The 19,767-nt window shown below is 46.9% G+C and overlaps 1 protein-coding gene across 3 annotated transcripts in view; it reads left to right on the top strand.

The window, feature by feature from the left end:
* The window catches only part of RTCA (RNA 3'-terminal phosphate cyclase), a 225,437-nt gene that overhangs the window by 44,034 nt on the left and 161,636 nt on the right, over positions 1–19,767 (top strand). For all 3 annotated transcript variants that reach the window (XM_069641582.1, XM_069641584.1, XM_069641583.1), the window contains exon 6: positions 1,429–1,487. In XM_069641582.1, the coding sequence (XP_069497683.1) occupies positions 1,429–1,487 (59 nt within the window). The remainder of the gene's footprint in view (positions 1–1,428; positions 1,488–19,767) is intronic.

The following is a 19,767-nucleotide window of genomic DNA, read 5'->3' as shown; positions in this document are numbered from 1 at the left end:
GGAATTAGAAGTGTGCCAAGGCATTCGCAGGGCTGAAACAAGCCCGCTGCAAAGCTCCAGTCTTAAGAGCTCCTGATTACAGCCAATCCTTTTTTAGTACAAACAGATGCTTCAAATACAGGCATAGGTGTAGTCTTAAGTCAACTGGATGAGCAAGGCACGGAATACCCTATTTGCTTCATCACCAAGGAACTGAAGGACCATGAAACAAGGTGGGCAATTAACTTCGATTTTGAATAGTAATTCCAAAGTTTACTCGAACAGTTACTAACGATTGACTTATTAAAGAATGCTTATTTAAAACTGATGTTAAATAGACAGTTACTTATAACAAACCTGTTACTTGGTTACTTGTATTGACAAATTTCACCTGTACAGCTCTACAGTTCACTTTACCCCTCTTGAGATAGGTCTGGCTGCTCAGTCACACGACCAACTTGTGTGGTACAGACCTATACCAAAAGGTGGGTTACCTGATACCAAGCAGATCCGTCCTGTGTAGTCTCACACAGTCACTGCACAAATTCTTACATAACACTTACCTACAGCTCACATATTTCTCTTAAGATAAGCCCGATTGCTCTGCTACTCTACCAAGGTCCTGAGTTAGTACAGACTTATACTAAGAGTTGGGGATCTACAAACCACTGGGATAGCTTACTAAAGTCTCCCTAACAAACTGCTGTTCCTTGTGTAGATTGGGCAAAAAGCAGTCTGTGGGAAGTGAATGGGGAAAAAGTAAATGTTTTCAGACCCCCGCCCCTATAACTTTGACCGCCTTGACAAAAACGCTCAAAATGTTTCCCAAAAGATTCAGTCATGATTTTTATTCTTTTATTTTTCCACACGTTTTGGTAAGATTAACCGACTCCAATGTAACCACAGGGTTGCAATGGCCGTCCCTGTAATATATAGGTGCTAAGTACCAGGGGCAAAGCAATCAATACTATTCCCACAAATTGTTCTCTTTTGTGCTGTGCAGATGCGTTCCAGTCCCCTCCTGATTTGGAAAAGCAATACAAGTTATAGGAGTAAGAGTACCAGGGTCATTATTGTGTATTATTGTACTTTTGTTGCTCTTCTTTTGAGTCATTAACCATTTACTGTTTGAATTCCAAGTTTTAAAGCATTAGGAGAAAGTACCATTTTAAAAAGAGTGCTAAAAATATATAAACAATCATCTGTACTTATTGGTGACCAATGGATCCTTGTTTACTACACCTAAACAACGGGGGATTGCTGACCTGTTTAGCACAATGCACAACAACAAACCAAGTGTGGAATGTGCCATTTTGATGTGGGAACTGCACGTTTCATAATGACATATTGGTAGTCCTATTAAACTTTATTAAGGTGGCTGGTGGAAATTTAGCAACATTAAGAAGAACTACACTCATCCCTTTCCGTTTTACTTATGTTTTCATACAGGTGTTCAAACCAATTGTGGAAAAGTTTTCTTTCAAGTTTGGATGCGATATAAAAACCAGGTGGGTATGGACACAATCTAGGCTGCATCCTGATGGCTTACATTTTAGTGACCATTATTTTGTTTATAGTCCTATATAGGCATTTCCAAGTTGAAAGCAATGCCAGTTTTTGAGGACACTGTGTTGTGGGTATGTCCGGATTTCCGGGTGATAATGTCACACTGGATAAGCCAAGTGAATGTTTGAGTCAAAGCAATAATGCAATTGTTACCTGATATGTCCGTCACCCAGACGTCCTTGCCCAGATATATGCTGTATTATGATCTCTTGGAATCTCCTGCATGCAGTGTACAAATGAAGAATATAACCAAACGTCTAAGACAAAGCACGTTTTTGCAGAACCCAGAATTTTGGATGATTGTTCATAGGATGGATGGCAGCGGGGGGCACTTTTGGTACTGAAGTAAGGCAGCATATTGCCAGTGATGGGTAAGCATTTGTACAGTCCAACTGGTGTGGGACTTTACAAGACTTCCCTCTTGGTATTAGGTAACCCACCTTTTAATATAGGCCTGTACTACACAAGTTGGTAGTGCGACTGAGCAGCCAGTCTTATCTTAAGAGGGATAATGTGAGCTGTAGAGCTGTACAATGAAATCAGTAAATACAGGTATCCAAGTAAACCCTTGCACACCAAAGTTATAGTATAAATATGTATTTATATATACACAAGGAATTGGACAATCTTTAAAAAGCAGCAACTACTAATAACATTAATTTCAAAAGTTTAGATTCAATTGTAACAAGGCAGTAAAGCAGGCAAGTAACTTCATGTTGTACATTTTCCAGCACATTGAGTGATCGTCATTTGAGGTCTGTAATGACACTTATTTGCGATCACTGTTGCAATATTGTTATAAGGAGAGAAAGGATATAGTTAGATTAGAACATACTTTTTACTTTGAAAAACAGTTAGCTTCTCCCAGAGGGATGTAGGCAGGCTATTATCCCAGCAATAATAGTGTTCAACAATTAAAACATGTAAGGGAACTAGCACTGCGAAAGCCTTTAGGGAGCCAGGACAGCCAACGTCAATGGGCTAGTTCAAAGTTCTGATGCTCTCTTCTTTCAAAATGTTTTAGAAAATTCAGTAGTTTAAATAGAAAATCACAGCAGCTCATAGGGAGCCGCCTTGATGAAGCACAATCTGCAAGGCCAGTGCAAGTAAGTTGAGGTGAACTCTAAAGGGGGTAAAATAGCACTCCCCAAGGTAGGAAGCACCACAATTGGCAAAAAACGATGTACCCCTAGTCCCACAGTACCTGTGAATGAAAAATATGTTCCAGCTGGATGCCTTCCTGTTGCAGTGTAGCAGACCCTTGGTCGTGGTGACGAAAAGGAGGATGTTTGGTGGGCCTCTGGCAGCACTTGAGAGAGAGGGACTCTGCAGCATTGGACTCTCCATGATTAAGCAGCCTTTTGTGGTTTGGTGCATTTTTCTCAGCGCCAAAGAAGAACAAACACCTCCGGTTAGAAGGTACTTGATCCCTCGATCCTGGACTCTTGTGAGGGGACTCTCGATGGAGATTTCCTGCTTCTGAAGGGTCCTCTGGATGCCCAGGAAGTTTTGGCCGGGTTTGCACTTCTGAAGACCATACACTCGATGATGGCCAGGGTTCTGCCGGGCATTGGGATTTTGTAGTCTTTGAAAGTCACAGCAAGTCTAGGTTTGTGCCAAAATGAAGCTTGTCTTTAGGCTAGTTGGTCCCACCAGCCCAAGGGAGGAAGTCTTCCAAGTTGAAACGAAAACTGCGTCAGCACAGCTGCAGGGCTTCACCGGGCACTTTGCGGACCAGAAGGATGCTGCTGGCCTCTCTTCACATCTTCGTTGTCGGATGTTACCCTCCAATGGTCGACAATGCCTCTAGTCACAAAAAACTTGCTTTTTAAGTAAGTTCCTATTCATTCACAGCCCTAGGCTGTCAATCACCTAGCAGGTTGGCTGTCCTCTGGAGCAACCAGCCGGCCAATCCAAACTGGTTTCACTCAGTCACACCTAGAGACAAAGGACAGGGAAGTTTTGGGACCCTCCCTCGCTTCCTACCTTGCCAGACACGCCCAAGGCAAAATGCACAAACGACTCAAACCCGATTCAAACAGAGTAAAAACCCAGAAGGAACTAACTGACAAGAAATGGTGAAAAAGGAAGCCGCGGGAGGGGGGGCCATTTTGGTAAAATTGTCACCCTTGGGTGCTGTACTGCAGCTTAGGCATCAGCCTGCAGATACATGGCACAAGGTAGTAAAATAGAAACCACTGCCACCAGCCATTGAAGTTAGTTTGTGTAACAGAATGTTACATGAGACGTGGGATAAAGGAGTTACTATGTAACCCCCCAGCGCCCCACATAGGGTGGTGTGTGCTGGGCCCACAAAAGACAGGAGTCATCTTACTATTCTTGGGAACAGTAGTTCACCCAATTAAATTTAGTTAAACATTAAGAGCAGTCCAGTGGACTTTTCAGTGGCACTGCACAAAAGGTGCTGTGTGTCACAATGCAAAAAGTAGATGTACATGGAGTTTACCAGACTCCATTAAACAGTAAGAAACACAAAAATCCTAGTCAGAAAAAATGCATGAACAAGTGATAGAAAAGTCCCACTCACTCAGGAGTTAAAATGAAAAAGTCCAGAGTCCAGCAAAAGAGCTGGGGGTCTCTAATGTTAAAGGAAATTGGCACAGAAATGAACATTCTCCCTAACAGTCGACGGAGCAGGGAAGAACACTTGAATAAGGCATGCTGCATTAAGGTGATGTGAATGGGGTATCTAGGTCAACGCAGCTGAGCAATCGTGGCGTTATGGAGATTTTTCCACAGCCCTCCAAGGGGTGTGAAAGCATCTGTACTAAGGGTAAGAAGGGCTCCAACTAAAAGATACAGCCCCCTAAATGAGTAGCTTTTGCAGAGCAGTCGGATTCATTCAAGGGAGGGGAGAAGACTGGTGGACAGGCACAGTTTGCCTTTTAGGCAACCCGAGAGAATTCACTAAATAGAATGATACACTTTATTATTTCCTAGTATGTATATGGCCTTCTAGTGATTTTTCTGTAGCTATCACTTTAGGACGCAATTCATAGTAAAACATATTCGAGGGGATTGGGTCCTCCGACGTATTCCATATCTATGACAGTAATCACCACAGCTGTGCTGCTTCGGAAACTTTTTCGGCGTCTGCGTCGATGACGTCGATGCGCCGCCGTCGAGGACCTCCTCCGACGTCCGACGTCATCCGATGTGATAAGTAGGACGCACGACGCCAGTAGCCTCAGTTCCGTTTTTTCCGCGAACGTGTTGCTTCGTGTTTCTCGGTTCTAGCCTCGACTCTTTGGAGTTCTGTTCTTTCTGGTTCTTCGAGCCTGTTCGTTTGTGAATATTCCTTCGCAGCGATGTCTTCCACTTCGTCTTCAACGCCGCGTCCGGGCTTCAAGAAGTGCGGGGTGTGTGGGTCCAAGATGTCGGTGACTGACTCGCACGATGCCTGCCTCTGGTGCCTCGGGGAGGCCCACGACACGGATGACTGTGTCGACTGCCTGTCGCTCACTTCCAAGGCCTTACGCGAACGTAAGAAGAAATTGTCGGTAGGTCGGGTGTCCAAGCCCCGGAAGTCGAAGTCGGCGGGGCTTTCGACGGATGATTCGAGGGGTGACTCTCCGCGTCATCGTCGGAGGTCTCGTCGGTCTTCTTCTAGGAGTCGGTCTCGCCACTCCTCTGCCTCTTCGAGGCGTTCTCGGAAGCGCCGTCACCGGTCGCCTTCCAGGTCCTCTTCCGAGGACTCTGCCCGGCACGTCGGTTATCCCACCAGCCGTGCGACGCCGGAGGAATGGGCTTCCTTCGGGAAGAAAATGTTGGCGATTCTTGAGTCGCAGGGTACTCAACCGTCCGCGCCCCCGAGTGGGGTCGGCCGTGTGAGGTCGAGAGACGCCGCTCGCAAGAGTGGTCGGCACGAGTCACGGGAGAGGTCCCGTTCGGACAAGGAGGCTCGTTCTCGCCGTACCCGTTCCAGGTCCCGGTCCTCGACGCGATCGAGACCGTGTGCACCTGTGATGTCTTCGAGGAAGACATCGACGTCTGAGGCGTCGAGGGCGTCGACAGGCTTTCTCGAGGCTCCGGCTCCGGGGAAGTCGTCGAAGCCGTCGACGTTCAGGTCGTCGAGGGACACGCTCGGGGCTCCGGCTTCGAGGGCTGTGTCGACGCCGCCGATATTGGAGGCGCTGCATCTGACGTCGACGCCGATTTCCTCGACGTCGACGCCGATCCTCTCGGCGCCGTTGCCGGTTTTCTCGACGGCGGCGCCGATTCGCTCGACGCCATCGACGCCTTTCGTGTCGGAGGTGCCCCGTGTCTCGGGTGTACCCCCTAGGAAGGCTCTGGCTAAGAGCAGGCACTCTCAGGTGCCTTTCCACCTCTTGGATTATATTTCGGAGGCGGATGAGGATTCGGTTGGCCTGGTTCCTGATCAGGTGCCGGATGACGTTGTCTCGGGCCATAGTCAATTTGACGATTTGAGGCAGTCGCTGCATGATGCTAGTGGTCTGGACACCTCTCCGGAGGTGGAATTTGGTCGGCCTGAGCCTGGCTCCCATGCCGATTCCTCATACCGGCGCCTTATGGCTAGGGTGTCTGAGTATCTGGGATGGTCTGCTCCCCCAGGGGAGTTTGTGCAGGATGATCTGACGGACATCCTTGATGTTGGTCCTCCTTCTGACCCGGTTCTGCCATTCCATATGGCTTTACAGCGTAGGGTGGCGGCGGCTTGGACTGCTCCGGAGAGTCTCCCGGCAGTGGGCAGATCCTTGTCGCGGAAATACCGTCCAGCCAGTGGCGACCCCTGCTACTTGACCAGGCACCCCACTCCGGAAAGTTTGGTGGTGCAGGCGGCCACGGCCCCGGCAAAGCAGGCGTCGTACCCTACCATCCCTCCTGATAGGGACGACAAACGTTTTGATGGCTGGGCGAAGAAGGTGTTTTCTTCTGGTGGTATGGCGCTTCAGGCGGCCAACTCCATTTGTGCCTTGTCCCGTTTCACGCACACTCTGTGGAACTGTGTTGCGTTAGCGGCTGAACATATTCCCGAAGGGGACGAACGGGTTGGTTTCCTTGCTTTGGTCCAGGATGGTAAGGATGCCATGTGTGAGTCCGTTCAGTCGGGTTTGGACTTAGCTGAATGCGTCAGTAGGTCCATGGCGGCGAGCACCGTGATACGCAGGTTTGCGTGGTTGCGGAAGTCGGGGTTTGCTCCTGATGTGCAGTCCCGGCTCCTCAACATGCCCTTTGATGGTGAACATCTTTTTGGCAGCAAGGCTGACGAAAGCCTTGAGAGGTTGCAGACCTCAAAAGCTGCAGCGAAGTCGTTGGGCGCTGCAGTTCGCCAACCTCCGCCTTTTCGTCCTAGGGGACAGCAGTGGAGGGGTGGCTCCTTTCGCTATTACTCGTCCTTTGGTAGAGCGAGAGGAGCTGGCAGTCAAAGGGGCCAACGCAGGGGTACCAGAGGTGGACGACAGGGTACCCGTGGTGCCAAGGCCGCTCGGGCAGTTGCCTCTTTGCCCTCAGGTAACGCCGCAGCCGCTCCTACTCAGTCATGAGGCCTTGTCCCATGGTTCGCCGGTTGGGGGAAGGCTGGCGCAGCATCTTGTAGAGTGGCGTGCCATTACTTCGGATGTGTGGGTTCTGGAGATCATAACCCACGGCTACTGTCTTCCCTTTCGGCACAGGCCTCGCGACAATCCACCGGGGAACCTCTCTTTGAAGTGTCCGGATCCGCTCCTTGCGCAGGAAATTCAAGCCCTGCTGGAGAAAGGCGCCATAGAACTGGTGCCTGTAGCGGAGAGGAACAAGGGATGGTATTCCCCTTATTTTTTGATTTCCAAGAAAGACGGGGGATTGAGACCCATCATGGACTTGCGCGGTTTGAACAAACTCCTCAGGAAGGACAAGTTCAAGATGGTTACTCTCTCTCAAGTCCTCCAGGCCCTTCAGCTTCAGGACTGGTTGGTGTCACTCGACCTCAAGGATGCTTACTTCCATGTGCCGATCCATCCCAAGCACAAGAAGTACCTGAGGTTCGCGGTTGGCGACTCGCACTTTCAGTTTCGGGTCCTGCCGTTCGGTTTGACCTCCGCCCCGAGGGTTTTCACCAAGCTCATGGTGGTGGTGGCAGCGCATCTCAGGCAAGGGGGGATTCACGTCTACCCCTACCTGGACGATTGGTTGATCAGGGGGAGCTCTCCCGAGCAGGTCCTGGATCATCTGTCCGTCGCCTGCCACTCCCTTCACAGGCTGGGCTTCTCCCTCAATTTAAAGAAGTCCCATTTGACGCCAACGCAGAGGCTCCAGTACATCGGAGCAGTGCTCGACACTTCCCTGGGGCAGTGTTTTCCTCCCCAGGTGAGGGCTCTTCACATTCAGCAGATGGTGCGCAAGTTTCAGCATGCCCAGACGCTCCCAGCGTTCGAGTTCTTGAGGTTGCTCGGCCTCATGGCATCCTGCATTCTTCTGGTGCCAGAGGCTCGCCTGCGAATGAGATCTTTGCAGTGGGCACTCAAGATGCAATGGTCGCAGTCCTCCGGCAGGATGTCGGACCCGATTCAGGTGCCGCCCTCGGTCGCCGGGGACCTTCTGTGGTGGGCCGTCGAAGGCAACTTGATGAAGGGGGCTCCGTTTTGGCTTCCCTGGCCGGAGGTGACGATCGTGTCGGATGCATCCCTCACGGGATGGGGAGCTCATGCCAACGGGCTGACAGTCAGCGGTCGTTGGTCTCCGTCGGAGTCCAGACTCCATATCAATCTGTTGGAGCTGAGGGCCGTCAGGCTAGCCCTGAAGGCTTTTCTGCCGACTGTGCGAGGGAAGAGTGTCCTGATCCTGACGGACAACACGGTGGCCATGCACTACCTCAACAAAAAGGGGGGGGCAGGGTCACTTCCTCTGTGCAGGGAGGCGATGCAGCTCGAGTTCTGGGCCATCCAGCAGGAAGTTTCGATCTCGGCAGTTCATCTGGCCGGAGTCGAGAACGTGACGGCGGACGCTCTGAGCAGGCAGAGCACGATCTCTCACGAGTGGGAGTTGGCTCAGGAGATTCTCCTGGAGATCTTCGCCCTTTGGGGGACCCCTCAAGTGGATCTCTTTGCCTCCAGTGTCAACCGGAAGTGCGAAAGGTTTTGCTCGCGGGAATTTCCTCCAAAAGGAGCCTTAGGAGACGCGTTCGTGGTGGAGTGGTCGTTCCCGCTGCTGTACGCGTTTCCTCCGGTCCCCGTCATCCCGCAAGTGCTGCGGAGGTTACGGAAGTTCGGTTCCCGGATGATCCTCATTGCTCCGGCGTGGGCTCGGAGGACGTGGTACCCGGACCTTCTCGACTTGTCCATCTGCCCTCCACGTCGTCTTCCCTACCGAGACGATCTGCTCTCACGGGAGGGGGGTCAGGTTCTCCATCCAGAGGTCGGATCCCTCAACCTTCACGCTTGGCTTCTGAAAGGTTGAGGTTTAAGGATTGGGACCTCCCTGAAGACGTGATGGAGGTGTTGCTTTCGGCCCGAAGGCCCGCAACTAAGTCTCTGTACCGTTGCCGTTGGCGTAAGTTCTGCGACTGGTGCAGAGTTCAGAATGTGGATCCTTTTGCATGTGACATCCCCATGGTTCTGTCCTTTTTGCTTTCTTTGGCCCACAGGGGCTTGCAAGTGGGTACCGTTAAGGGTTACCTGGCGGCGCTGTCCATCTTTAAGCGCTCATCTGAAGAATGTTCTTACTTTAAAATCCCTTTAATTTCACAGTTTCTGAAAGGGCTCACTAATGTGTTCCCTCCGTCGCCTTTCCTGGTGCCCGGTTGGGATTTGAACCTTGTTCTTAGGTTTCTTATGGGTGCTCCGTTTGAGCCGTTACATTCTTGCCCTTTGAGGCTGTTGACTTTGAAAACTGTGTTTTTAGTTGCGGTTACTTCCGCTCGCAGAGTGAGTGAGTTACAGGCACTTTCTGTTAAGCCACCCTTCACTGTATTTCACAAGGACAGGGTTGTCCTTCGAGTTCGTCCTTCTTTTCTTCCGAAGGTAGTGACGGAATTTCATTTGGCCCAGAAGATTGTTCTTCCGGCATTCTATCCTCCTCCGCATCCTGGTAAGGAAGAGGAGAGGCTCCATAGGCTTGATCCTAGGAGAGCTTTGAGCTTTTATGTTTCTCGCATGTCCCGGGTCAGAGTGGACGATCAACTCTTTATTGGTTACGCTGGTAAGCGCTTGGGGCAAGCTGTGACGAAACAGACTTTGTCCCGCTGGATTATTTTGGCCATCTCGGAGTGTTACCGCTTGGCGGGCAAGGACCCTCCGGCTGGCTTGCGGGCCCATTCTACCAGGGGCTTGGCTGCATCTACTGCCCTGCAGAGGGGTGTTCCTATTCGCAACATCTGTGATGCTGCCACCTGGGCTTCAGTGCATACATTTGTGCGGCATTATTCCCTCGATTCCATCAGAGGGCAGGATCTGGCCTTTGGCAAGGCGGTCCTTTGCTCTGCTATTTGATTGGCTATTCTAAATTTTGTTTCTAAATTCTTTCCCTCCTCCTTGATTTGGTACTGCTTTGGGAGTCTGTCATAGATATGGAATACGTCGGAGGACCCAATCCCCTCGAAGAACAAGTTACTTTCTTACCTGGTAACGTTCTTTCGATGGGATGGTCCGACGACGTATTCCATATCGCTCCCGCCCTGCCTTCCCCGCTGCAGAATTTCTGTTGCGTTTGCAGCTTACGTTCCGCAAGGCTTTGTGTCGGACTGGCAGTTGACTATTGTCACACGTTCTGGGGGAAAAAACTACAACTGAGGCTACTGGCGTCGTGCGTCCTACTTATCACATCGGATGACGTCGGACGTCGGAGGAGGTCCTCGACGGCGGCGCATCGACGTCATCGACGCAGGACGCAGACGCCGAAAAAGTTTCCGAAGCAGCACAGCTGTGGTGATTACTGTCATAGATATGGAATACGTCGTCGGACCATCCCATCGAAAGAACGTTACCAGGTAAGAAAGTAACTTGTTCGTCTAGGTAAAAACAGTAAAAGGGCATAGTGTAGATCCTTCACACTAATCTATGGTCTAGCCCTGGTTGCCAGCCCTATACGTTATAATGCGAAGGGGTGGAGAAACAAAGGTATCCTTTTGACATCCGTGAAATACATTACCCAGTCATGTTCAGGACCCACAATGCCAGTGCATGGGCAGACATGCTATTCTACACAATCTCTAGTGTAAAGTAGGTTATGACAGTTTTTCTGAAGTCCAACTAAGGGCTTAGTAAAACAATTAAACTGAGACAGTACAAGACTCCACTCTTATAAGGCTGTACCACCTCAGTATATGGTAGCGTAAACACAGCAGCCAGGCCTCTCTTAGGAGGGGAGAGAGGGATGTAGGAAAGTACACTGAACCTGTAGTATACCAAGGATTCAATAGAAACACTGACAACCAGAAGTATAAAACATACTTTTTTTCTTTAAATACAAGTAGGCCAAGTTAGGTCTTGGGGTAAGTACTGGTCATAGAGTCATAAACACATTTATAAAAACACACCACAATGCTTGAAGGTACACCGACCAAAGCAGAACACCTTCTTCAAAATACCGAACCGTATTTCTAGGGAAGTCAAACCTTATCATACACATTTAGTATAGGCCACACCTATTCATGGGCAGCAAAAGCCATTAGTTACTTTTAGATTACTTTCTGTAATACAAGGGTAGTAGACCATAGCAGTTGTACTGTGACACTCTACAAAGAAATCATTTAGTAAACTAACCTGCAAGTATGCTTTTCTGAACAGTGGAACACTTATTCAAGGAACAATATATACCTATAACTACATTTGATTACGCACAGCTATACTAGTTGAGTAAGACCTTTTGGTGTAATATACAGCTACAGTTGCTTTTCAACTCAGTGGAACACAGTCTAAGATGAGCAAAAACTCTTTAGACTAATTTAGGATGCACCAGGCAGACCAAGGTCAGCTACACCTAAAGAACACTTTTCAAGAATGACACACCGCTATTCTAAGCAGATAAAACCTAAAGTTGTAATATACTATTACAGTTGTTTTTCAGATCAGTGGAACGCAGACTGAGGTAAGCAATCACACTTTTTTTTCGGATGTCACACAGCTAACTCAAGTTATGTTAAACTTATATACTTCTTAAAGAAGCTATCAGGAACTTAAAAGGTAAGTACAACCTAAGGCAGACTTATTCTAGACAGGCTAACAGCAGGTCAGGGGAAGCAAGGCCCAATTGGGCACTCATACATTTATATCCTAACCGGAATAGTTAAGTGAAACCAACAGCATTACATTTGGGGAAGAGGCACAGCCAATTCACATGTGAGTACATTAACCTTGTACATACTTTTCAGAATGGCACAACAAACATTTAAGAGAAGAACTTTTGTAACTGTTCACTCTGAGTTAGTTACCAACTAACTCATTTACAAGTAAGTCCACTTTTAATCACGTGTTTCCTTTTCTATGCAACAGGCTCAATCATTAGTAAGTCTTCCCCTTATTCTTCAGTATGAGTGTTCTCAGTGGCAGAAGGGGGCACTATATCCAACAGACAGTTCAGGAAGGCACACAGGTAGCAAAAATCAGAGTTCCTAAGGAACACTGGTCAAACAAGTCACTTTTTCACTTTAGATTTAGTTGAGGGTCTAGGGACTTCTGAAAAGCCACCCTAGGAGGATTCCAGCAGTGGGCCTGGGTGAACTGGATGAGAGGACTCCTACTCACAAGAACACCCCACAGCTTTACAGAAATCACAAAGGCTTAAGGTAAGTAAATACCCCAGCCAGCACAGTACCTTAGCACGGAAGAAGAGTTCCAGCAAGAAGACTTCAGGATCTGCAGCCAAAAACCTGGTAGTTGAAATCCTTTATCATGAAGACAGATGTTGGATAAGAATTGATGCAGTCACACTGTGTGAGACTACACAAAACTTATCATTAGGTAACCCACCTTTTGGTATGGGTCTGTACTACACAAGTTGGTAGTGTGACTGAGCAGCCAGACCTATCTCGAGGGGTAAATGTGAGCTGTAGAGCTGTACAAATGAAATCCGTAAAGACAAGTAACACTTATAACTCCAGGTTTCTGTTATAAATATTTATTTAATTAACATTGTTAGGCAAAGTTTGTATGCAGTACCCTTTGGGACCACTACATGCAACTAGGACTACAGGTGTAAGCAAAACCAAACTTTGGTAGAAGTCTGTACTACACAGTTTTGTGGTAGCGTTGCTGAGCAGCCAGGCCTATCTCAAGAGCGAATGTGAGCTGTAAGGATGTTACACAGAGGTCTATAATTACAAGTATTCAAATAGACTCTTATACTCGAGGTTTCTTGGTAAAACACGTATTAATTTATTTCACAGTTATAAAACATTCACTAGAAGGAGACAATCTATATCACACAAAAATATACTTAGTACTTCACAATGTCAGGTTCTGAGGCATTTGAACTACTTTGAAGGAGGAGCAAAATGGCATTCAGAGCATTTGAAGTAGGAGCAAAAAGAAATAAGTGAATTAAACAAATATTACAGTTACTCTTATACAGTGCAAATAGTTTAAGTTCCCCAGAGGAGTTGATTCAGTGCAGTAGGTTAGGCCAAAGTCAGTGGGCTAAAGTCTTGTATAGGATAAACATTTCTGGAAGTTAAACGGAAAAGTCGTTGCCAAAGTTCTCGGAAGTAGTTTGTAAAAGAAAGATTCATATGTTGGGTCACAAGCTGGCTATGCCTGCAAGTTGCCAAGTTCAAAGCACTTTCGCAGTGAGAGGTAAATTTACAATGAAGAAAAATATGCAGCTGAAGACTTCTGTTCCTGGCAGTCCCTGCAGATCTCGCTGTTGCTGAGCCTCAGTCGTGGAGACAAGAGGGAGGACATCGGGGGACTCCTGCACTAGGACTGGTCAAATAGCTGGCAAAGGCAAATCTTCAATTCCGGTAGCTGTAGTCAAGCAAACCAACTGGTGTCCTTCTCCCTGGCTATTTGGTTTCCTGCATCACTCTGAGGAAAATACAACCAGCTCCGAGAATGGTATCCAGGTGGCTTACGAGTTGATTTGTCCCACCAACTCAAAGGGAGAAGTCGTCCTTGAAGGGCTTCTCCGTCGAGATGAACTTGCAGCAGGGATTCACCGGGCAAACCAACGGTCCAGGAGTTTCAGCACCTGTCCTCTTCCAGCTCGTCTTCGGTTCTTTCGTTCCAGTGGTCGACTCTGCCTTCCAAGCCAAGAAACACGCCTTTTAAACAGTTGTCTCACATTCATTCCAGCCACGCCAGAGTGCATTTGGGGTCTCCTAGGAGACTAAGCGCAGGGAGTTTCGGGCACCTCCCTCATTTCCTGCCCACCCCAGACACTCGGGCGCCAGAGGTGGTCTTCAGTCCTGATGCCCGCCAAAGGCGTAGGAACAAAGGGACAAACTCTAGAAGGACCTTTCCAAAAAGAAATGGCGAAAAAAGAACGGGACCCGTTTAAACAAAGGAGGCTCAGACGCCATCTTGAAAAACATGGCTCCCGCGATTTTAATGCTACCGGTGTTAGTGGTTGGGAAAAATCATGGTAGTTCATTGTAAAACCACTGCCACCAGCCATTTCGAGAGGAAAAAGTAGAATTTGACTGCTACATGAGTTTCTAGACCTAGAGGATATTAAGCAACCCCTCCAGCACTCTATTGTAAGATTGTGTGTGCTGGGTCTAGGAATTTCGAAAGACTAGTAAAGTCAATTTCACTTTACTTTCTCTGGGAAACAGTAGTTTATCCCAGAGAAGGTATTTAAACCTTGGGACAGCCTAAAAGGCTTCCCTGCACTGAGGGTGTTGTGTGACACACATGAAAAGATGATGCCTTTGGAGTTTCTAAAACTCCACATTCAAAGAACACAAGAGTAAAACACACATCAAAATACATGAGAGAGTGGGGAAAAAAGGCAGACACTCTCTCTTCAGGTAAACAAATCAAGTCCTCAAAATCCAGCAAAGTGCTGGGGGTCTCTAAGGTGAAGGGAATTGGCACATATATGAGAATTATCCCTAACAAACATCAATTTTTAAATTGGCATTCTTTAAAAAGCCAATTTGTGTAACAATGTAAGTATACTTTAAAAGTACTTTCTAGAATCAAAACAAACTAGTGGATAATCTTTGGATATGCTTCATACACAATTCCTACACACTGAGTTGACATTCAATCACAAGGACAGTAATTGCATTTATGTATCACACTCGTTATACTTTGCAGATTCTGAGGTTGTAGAAAGGAAAGGTTGGGGAAGTTAAAAAGTTAGACGATTTCTCAGTATATGTGAGGACAACTAAATCTTCCAATGAAATCTAGATAACCCTTTCTCAGCAGTAACAGTCTACTCCAAGCTACCACCTACGAGGGACAAATAGTATCAAAGTCAATGGACTAGAAGATTCTCCAGGGAGCCATGACAGCCAAAGTATATTGGGACATAGTCTTTGGATCTTGTTGCACTTCTTAGATCAAAGTCTTGCACAAAGTTAGAGCGTTTGTTAGAAAAATCACTTGTGTGCTCTCAAGCTGTTAAGACTGAGAAGAGAGTTGAAATCGACTCTAAAAGGTAAGCCAATGCAATTCACAACTGAGAAGTGTGCGGCTAAAAGACAATGTGGTAGGTACCCAACCCTAAACAGTACCTCTGGTTTGAGGAAGTGGTCCAGGTGGATTCTGTCTTGCTACAGCGGTGCATACCCTTGTTCCTGAGTCTCAGTTGTGGGGACAAGAGGGAGGACATCTGGAGGGCTCCTGCAGCGGTATTTGGGAGGTCATCTGCAGCTACAGGCTCTTTTTGGTTCAGCGGCACTTTGTGGTTTCAGCACTTGGCAAACACTGTTGCAGATCTTGGATACCGGTTGGACTCTTTGCTCCCTCGATCCTGCACTCTGGTGAGGGGACTCTGGATCTGGAGGTCCTGCTTCGGGATGATCCTTAGGAGTCTCCTGGAGCTTCTAGTCAGATTCGTTCCGCGACAGATGTTGGACTAGACTACGGACCCTCGACCCCTGGTATTGGGTTCATATAGCAAGGAAGAAGCACAGCTAGTCTGGGATGGTGGCCAGTGGAGTTCGTCTTGGGGTTAGTTGGTCCCACTACCCCAATGGGAGAAGTCGTTCCGTTCGGAGCTTTTCTTTCGAAGTGAAAAAGGAGTTCAGCACAGCAGCAGGGCTTCACTGGGCAATTCAAAGGTCCAGGAGGTTGCAGCAAGCTTCGTTCACGGTTTCCTTGTTGAGTGTTTCTCCCAGTGGTCGACTCTGCCTGTAGTTCCCAAACCCTCGCCTTTTAAGCAGGTTTCTTCCATTCGTGCACAGCCTAGGCTGTCCATCACACAGCAGGGTGGCTGTTGTAAAAGGACAGCCAGCCAGCCAATCTGGACTAGTTGCAACAGGCATTCCTAGAGACAAAGGACAGGGGAGTTTCGGGACCCTCCCTCACATCCTGTCCTTCAAGACACACTGAAGCCAGAGGTGGGCTTCAGGGTTGAAGCCCGCCAAAGGCAAGACAGACAAAAGGCTCTAACCGGTCTCAAGGCACAAAGTAAAACCCAAGAAAGACCTCACAAACAGAAAATGGTGGAAAAAGAAGATGGGTGGCAGGAGGGCATTTTGACAGAGTGGTCTCCCATGGGTGCTGTACTGCAGCTAAGGGTTCAGCCTGCGGTAGAAAAGCACAATAATAGGAAAAATTAAGCCACCGCCGCCAGTCATTTAGAGTAATGAGGGTAACATAAAAATGTTACGTGGTAGGATAAGGGGCTACTAGGTAACCCCCAGCACTCCACATAAGATGGTGTATGCTGGACCTACAAAGAGAAAAGGTAAGTAAAGTCAATTTCGCTTTACTAGTCTTGGGAACAATAGTTCACACGAGAAGGTATTTAAACCTTACGAGAAATCTAAAGGGATTTCTCTGTGATGCTGCACTGAAGGTGTTGTGTGTTACCATACAGAAAGCAGATGCCTATGGAGTTTGTCAGACTCCAAAAACAGTAAAAACACAAAAATCCAAATCGTAAAAACACATGAGTGAGAAAAAGGTCTCCCTCACTCCAGGGTTCAAAGTCCGAAGTACAGCAAAAGAGCTGGGATCTCTAGGGTGGGAGGAATTTAGCACTGAAATGAAAATTCTCCCTAACAGAAGAAAAGACACTGGAAGGACTTTTGCGGCAGGGATCACAGGCAAGGCTCTAGGCAAGAGGATCTTCACATGGTTTATTCGGCACAGAAGAGGTTGCAACAGGGGAAGACTTCAGGATCTGCAGTCAAAAACCCAGTCACTGAATTCCTTGTCATGAAGACTGGACCCTGGAAGGACTTTTGACGCAAAGATCAACGGGGAAGGCTCCAGGCAAGTGTTTCGTCGTGGCTGGATGCGGTTCTGTGGTTTTGGTGCGACTTTCAGAAGCCAGAAGAAGACTAAATATCGCCGGTCAAAGTCCTGTGGTTTTCAAGGTCTACCACTCTGGTGAGGGGACTTATCAGACTCGATTCACATCTCTGAAGATCCAGCCGGATGCCCACAAAGTTTCACCAAGATTCGGAATTCAGAAGGCCGTGCACTGCCCGATGGCTTGAGGTACCCGGGTATTTCAGCACTGCAAGGCCGCAGCAGGACGTGGGATGGCTCAAAATGCAGGTGTTCTTGAGTCTAGTGGATCTCACAGGCTCTGGGTCAGGGTTGTCCATTTCGGGATCCCCAGGTTCGATTGGAAGGAAGGGTTACTGCAGGCTCCGGTTACACAACCGGCTCTCCGGTCGCTGGAAATCGCTACCGCCTTTGGAAATCGCTACCGCCTTTGTTTCTCTATCTTCCTCTTCAGTCCTAGTGGTCAACTTGTCAGCAGCTTCCAGGTTCAGAGTATTTATCAGGAACTACAGCACAACTTCTGCATTCTCACATTGCATTTTACAGCAAGGGGTGGTCTGGGAGTTTCTTTTCAGGCAAGGTGGAAGACAAAGGGCTGTGGAGTTTTGGACTCCTCCTTCGCTTCCTGCTTTTCCAGACACTGGATTCCCACCTAAGACAAAACAGCCACTGAGGTCGTTCCCACCTAGGATGGCAGAAATGGTGAAAAAAGGAGCCCACTATTTTAGAAAAATGGTGGCCCTGCTGTGCTTTACCGAGGCTGAATGAACAGCCTGCGATTATAAAGACTAAAAGTCCTAAATGTGAAACCACTGCCACCAGCCATTCAAGAAAACTTGGAATTGTAACAAAATATTTCCAGGTAAGTAAGAAAGGGGATACAATGTATCTCCCCAGCACTCTACATAAGGTGGGGTGTGGTGGCTCACTATATAAAATGTAACGGGGTATGAAAATCCCACTTTACTACTTGGGAACAGTAGTTCACCCAAGTACATAAAAGAGAAAAAAACAGGAGAGCCTAAATGGGCAACCCAGCCTAAGCCCAAAAGTTGTAGGAGACACTAACTTCAACCATACACCACAGAGAGACATACAAAGCTCACCCAGTCCTTTACTCTTTTTATGGGTGAGCGGGAAAAGGATTCCTCTTCACCTAGGGACAAGATAAACTAGTTACCTATTAAAAGCATAACATTCTGGGGTTGACAGAGGTCAGGAAGATTAATCATTGATATGAAAATCTTATCTAACAGTTTAAACACTGTATCCACAAGTTGTTACTGTTACGCTATTGTATCCTATGGGATGGGAGTGAAAGACAGTGCTTTAATACATTCAATTCCCTAATAAATCACAGGTAAGTAGTAACATTTCTGTTTTTAGTGAGAAACTTTAGGGGCCCAAGAGGGACTAATGAAACAATTTCAACAGTCCTTGAAGTTTCCCTAAAGGTATCAACATGACTAAGTCATTGTGCAAATCACAGTTATAGGTTAAAGTCAGGTGTCCAGTTCAATCCCACATGTGCAGCCAGAGAAGCAACCAAACCCCAGGGCACACCAGAGGCGAACCTGCTTGAAGAGCTTCAGTTCCAGGATCCTGAGACCTGCTAGCCAAAGAAGAATGGATGCCAAAAAGTGTTTAGGCCAATGGAAATCGATGGCAATTCTCATTGCGGTGGGAGACTAGCAAAACCCCTCTATTCCAGGAAACTGGTGACGCCAGAAGATGATTCTCAAGAATATGTCAGGACTTGGGGGGACAAGTACTTATAGTGCCAGTCACTGAAGATTCTGTTTGCAGATGGCGAGAGAACCCAGAGGGCTTTTCCCTTTCTTTTAAAAAAATATATATATATTTGTTTTTATTTAGTGAATTGATTAAACTGATAACCTTACACATAAAATATACAATTATTATTACAAAATTATTTGTAATATTAGAAATATTGTTACAATTATACATTCATTAATGCTCAATAGTAATATTTCATCCAAAATTCATTTAACAATTACAATTTTAAATTGATCACGTTGATAGTCCCCAAGAATTTCAAAACCACGATAGTCGATGCATTTTCATTTCCGCTAGATAAATCATGGGTGGTGAGCCAGGCAACGTTATGTACGTTTTTCCCCAAAGGGCTGTTCTTAGGGTATGTAATGCTAGACATTCCTCCAATAGACGTCCCAATGACTGTATTAAGTTGTCCTTGCATAATGTACAAAATGGTGGTGCAGTATTAGATCGATCTATTATTATAACGGATTGGACCAGTAGTGGTTATGTTCATCCTGAACCGGAGGAATAGCCCTTTGAAATGAGAGTTAGGGAATCTTTGTAGGTAACTAGGATGATCATCCAGTGGTTTATCTAAAGTTGATAAATTTGAGGGTATTTTAAATTTTCGCATCTGCGCAATATTATCAGCCCAGTCTATTAGAAACAGGATTTTTTCTGATTTAACAGGGTTTTCACAGAGTGCTTCTTTTGTCTGTTAAATCTGGTCTGAAATGGTTTTGGCTCTACTTTGGAAGTTGTTGAAAGGGGACCTATTGTTATTGAACAGGCCTTCTTTTATGTCCATATACAAGGATTTGTTCATTGGAACCAATATGTTCCTGTAAGTTTCCATTCCAGCCATCATTTCATGGATGTTGATCTCCATTAATATCTTAGCGCAGCCATTGATATTGAATTCTAAACATTTAGAACCTTCTTCTATACCATTCCATTATGACTCAGTTAATACTGAAAATGTTAATGTCCTAACCATATAGCAGAGCAGGGATAACTTTACACTTATAAAAATTGATTAATGGAGTTATTGTAAAATGGCATCTAAAGTGTACCCTCT

Source organism: Ambystoma mexicanum, chromosome 1q (assembly GCF_040938575.1).
Source record: "Ambystoma mexicanum isolate Mex_15411 chromosome 1q, UKY_AmexF1_1, whole genome shotgun sequence".
Lineage (NCBI taxonomy): Eukaryota > Metazoa > Chordata > Amphibia > Caudata > Ambystomatidae > Ambystoma > Ambystoma mexicanum.
This window is presented reverse-complemented; position numbering and strand designations above follow the sequence as displayed.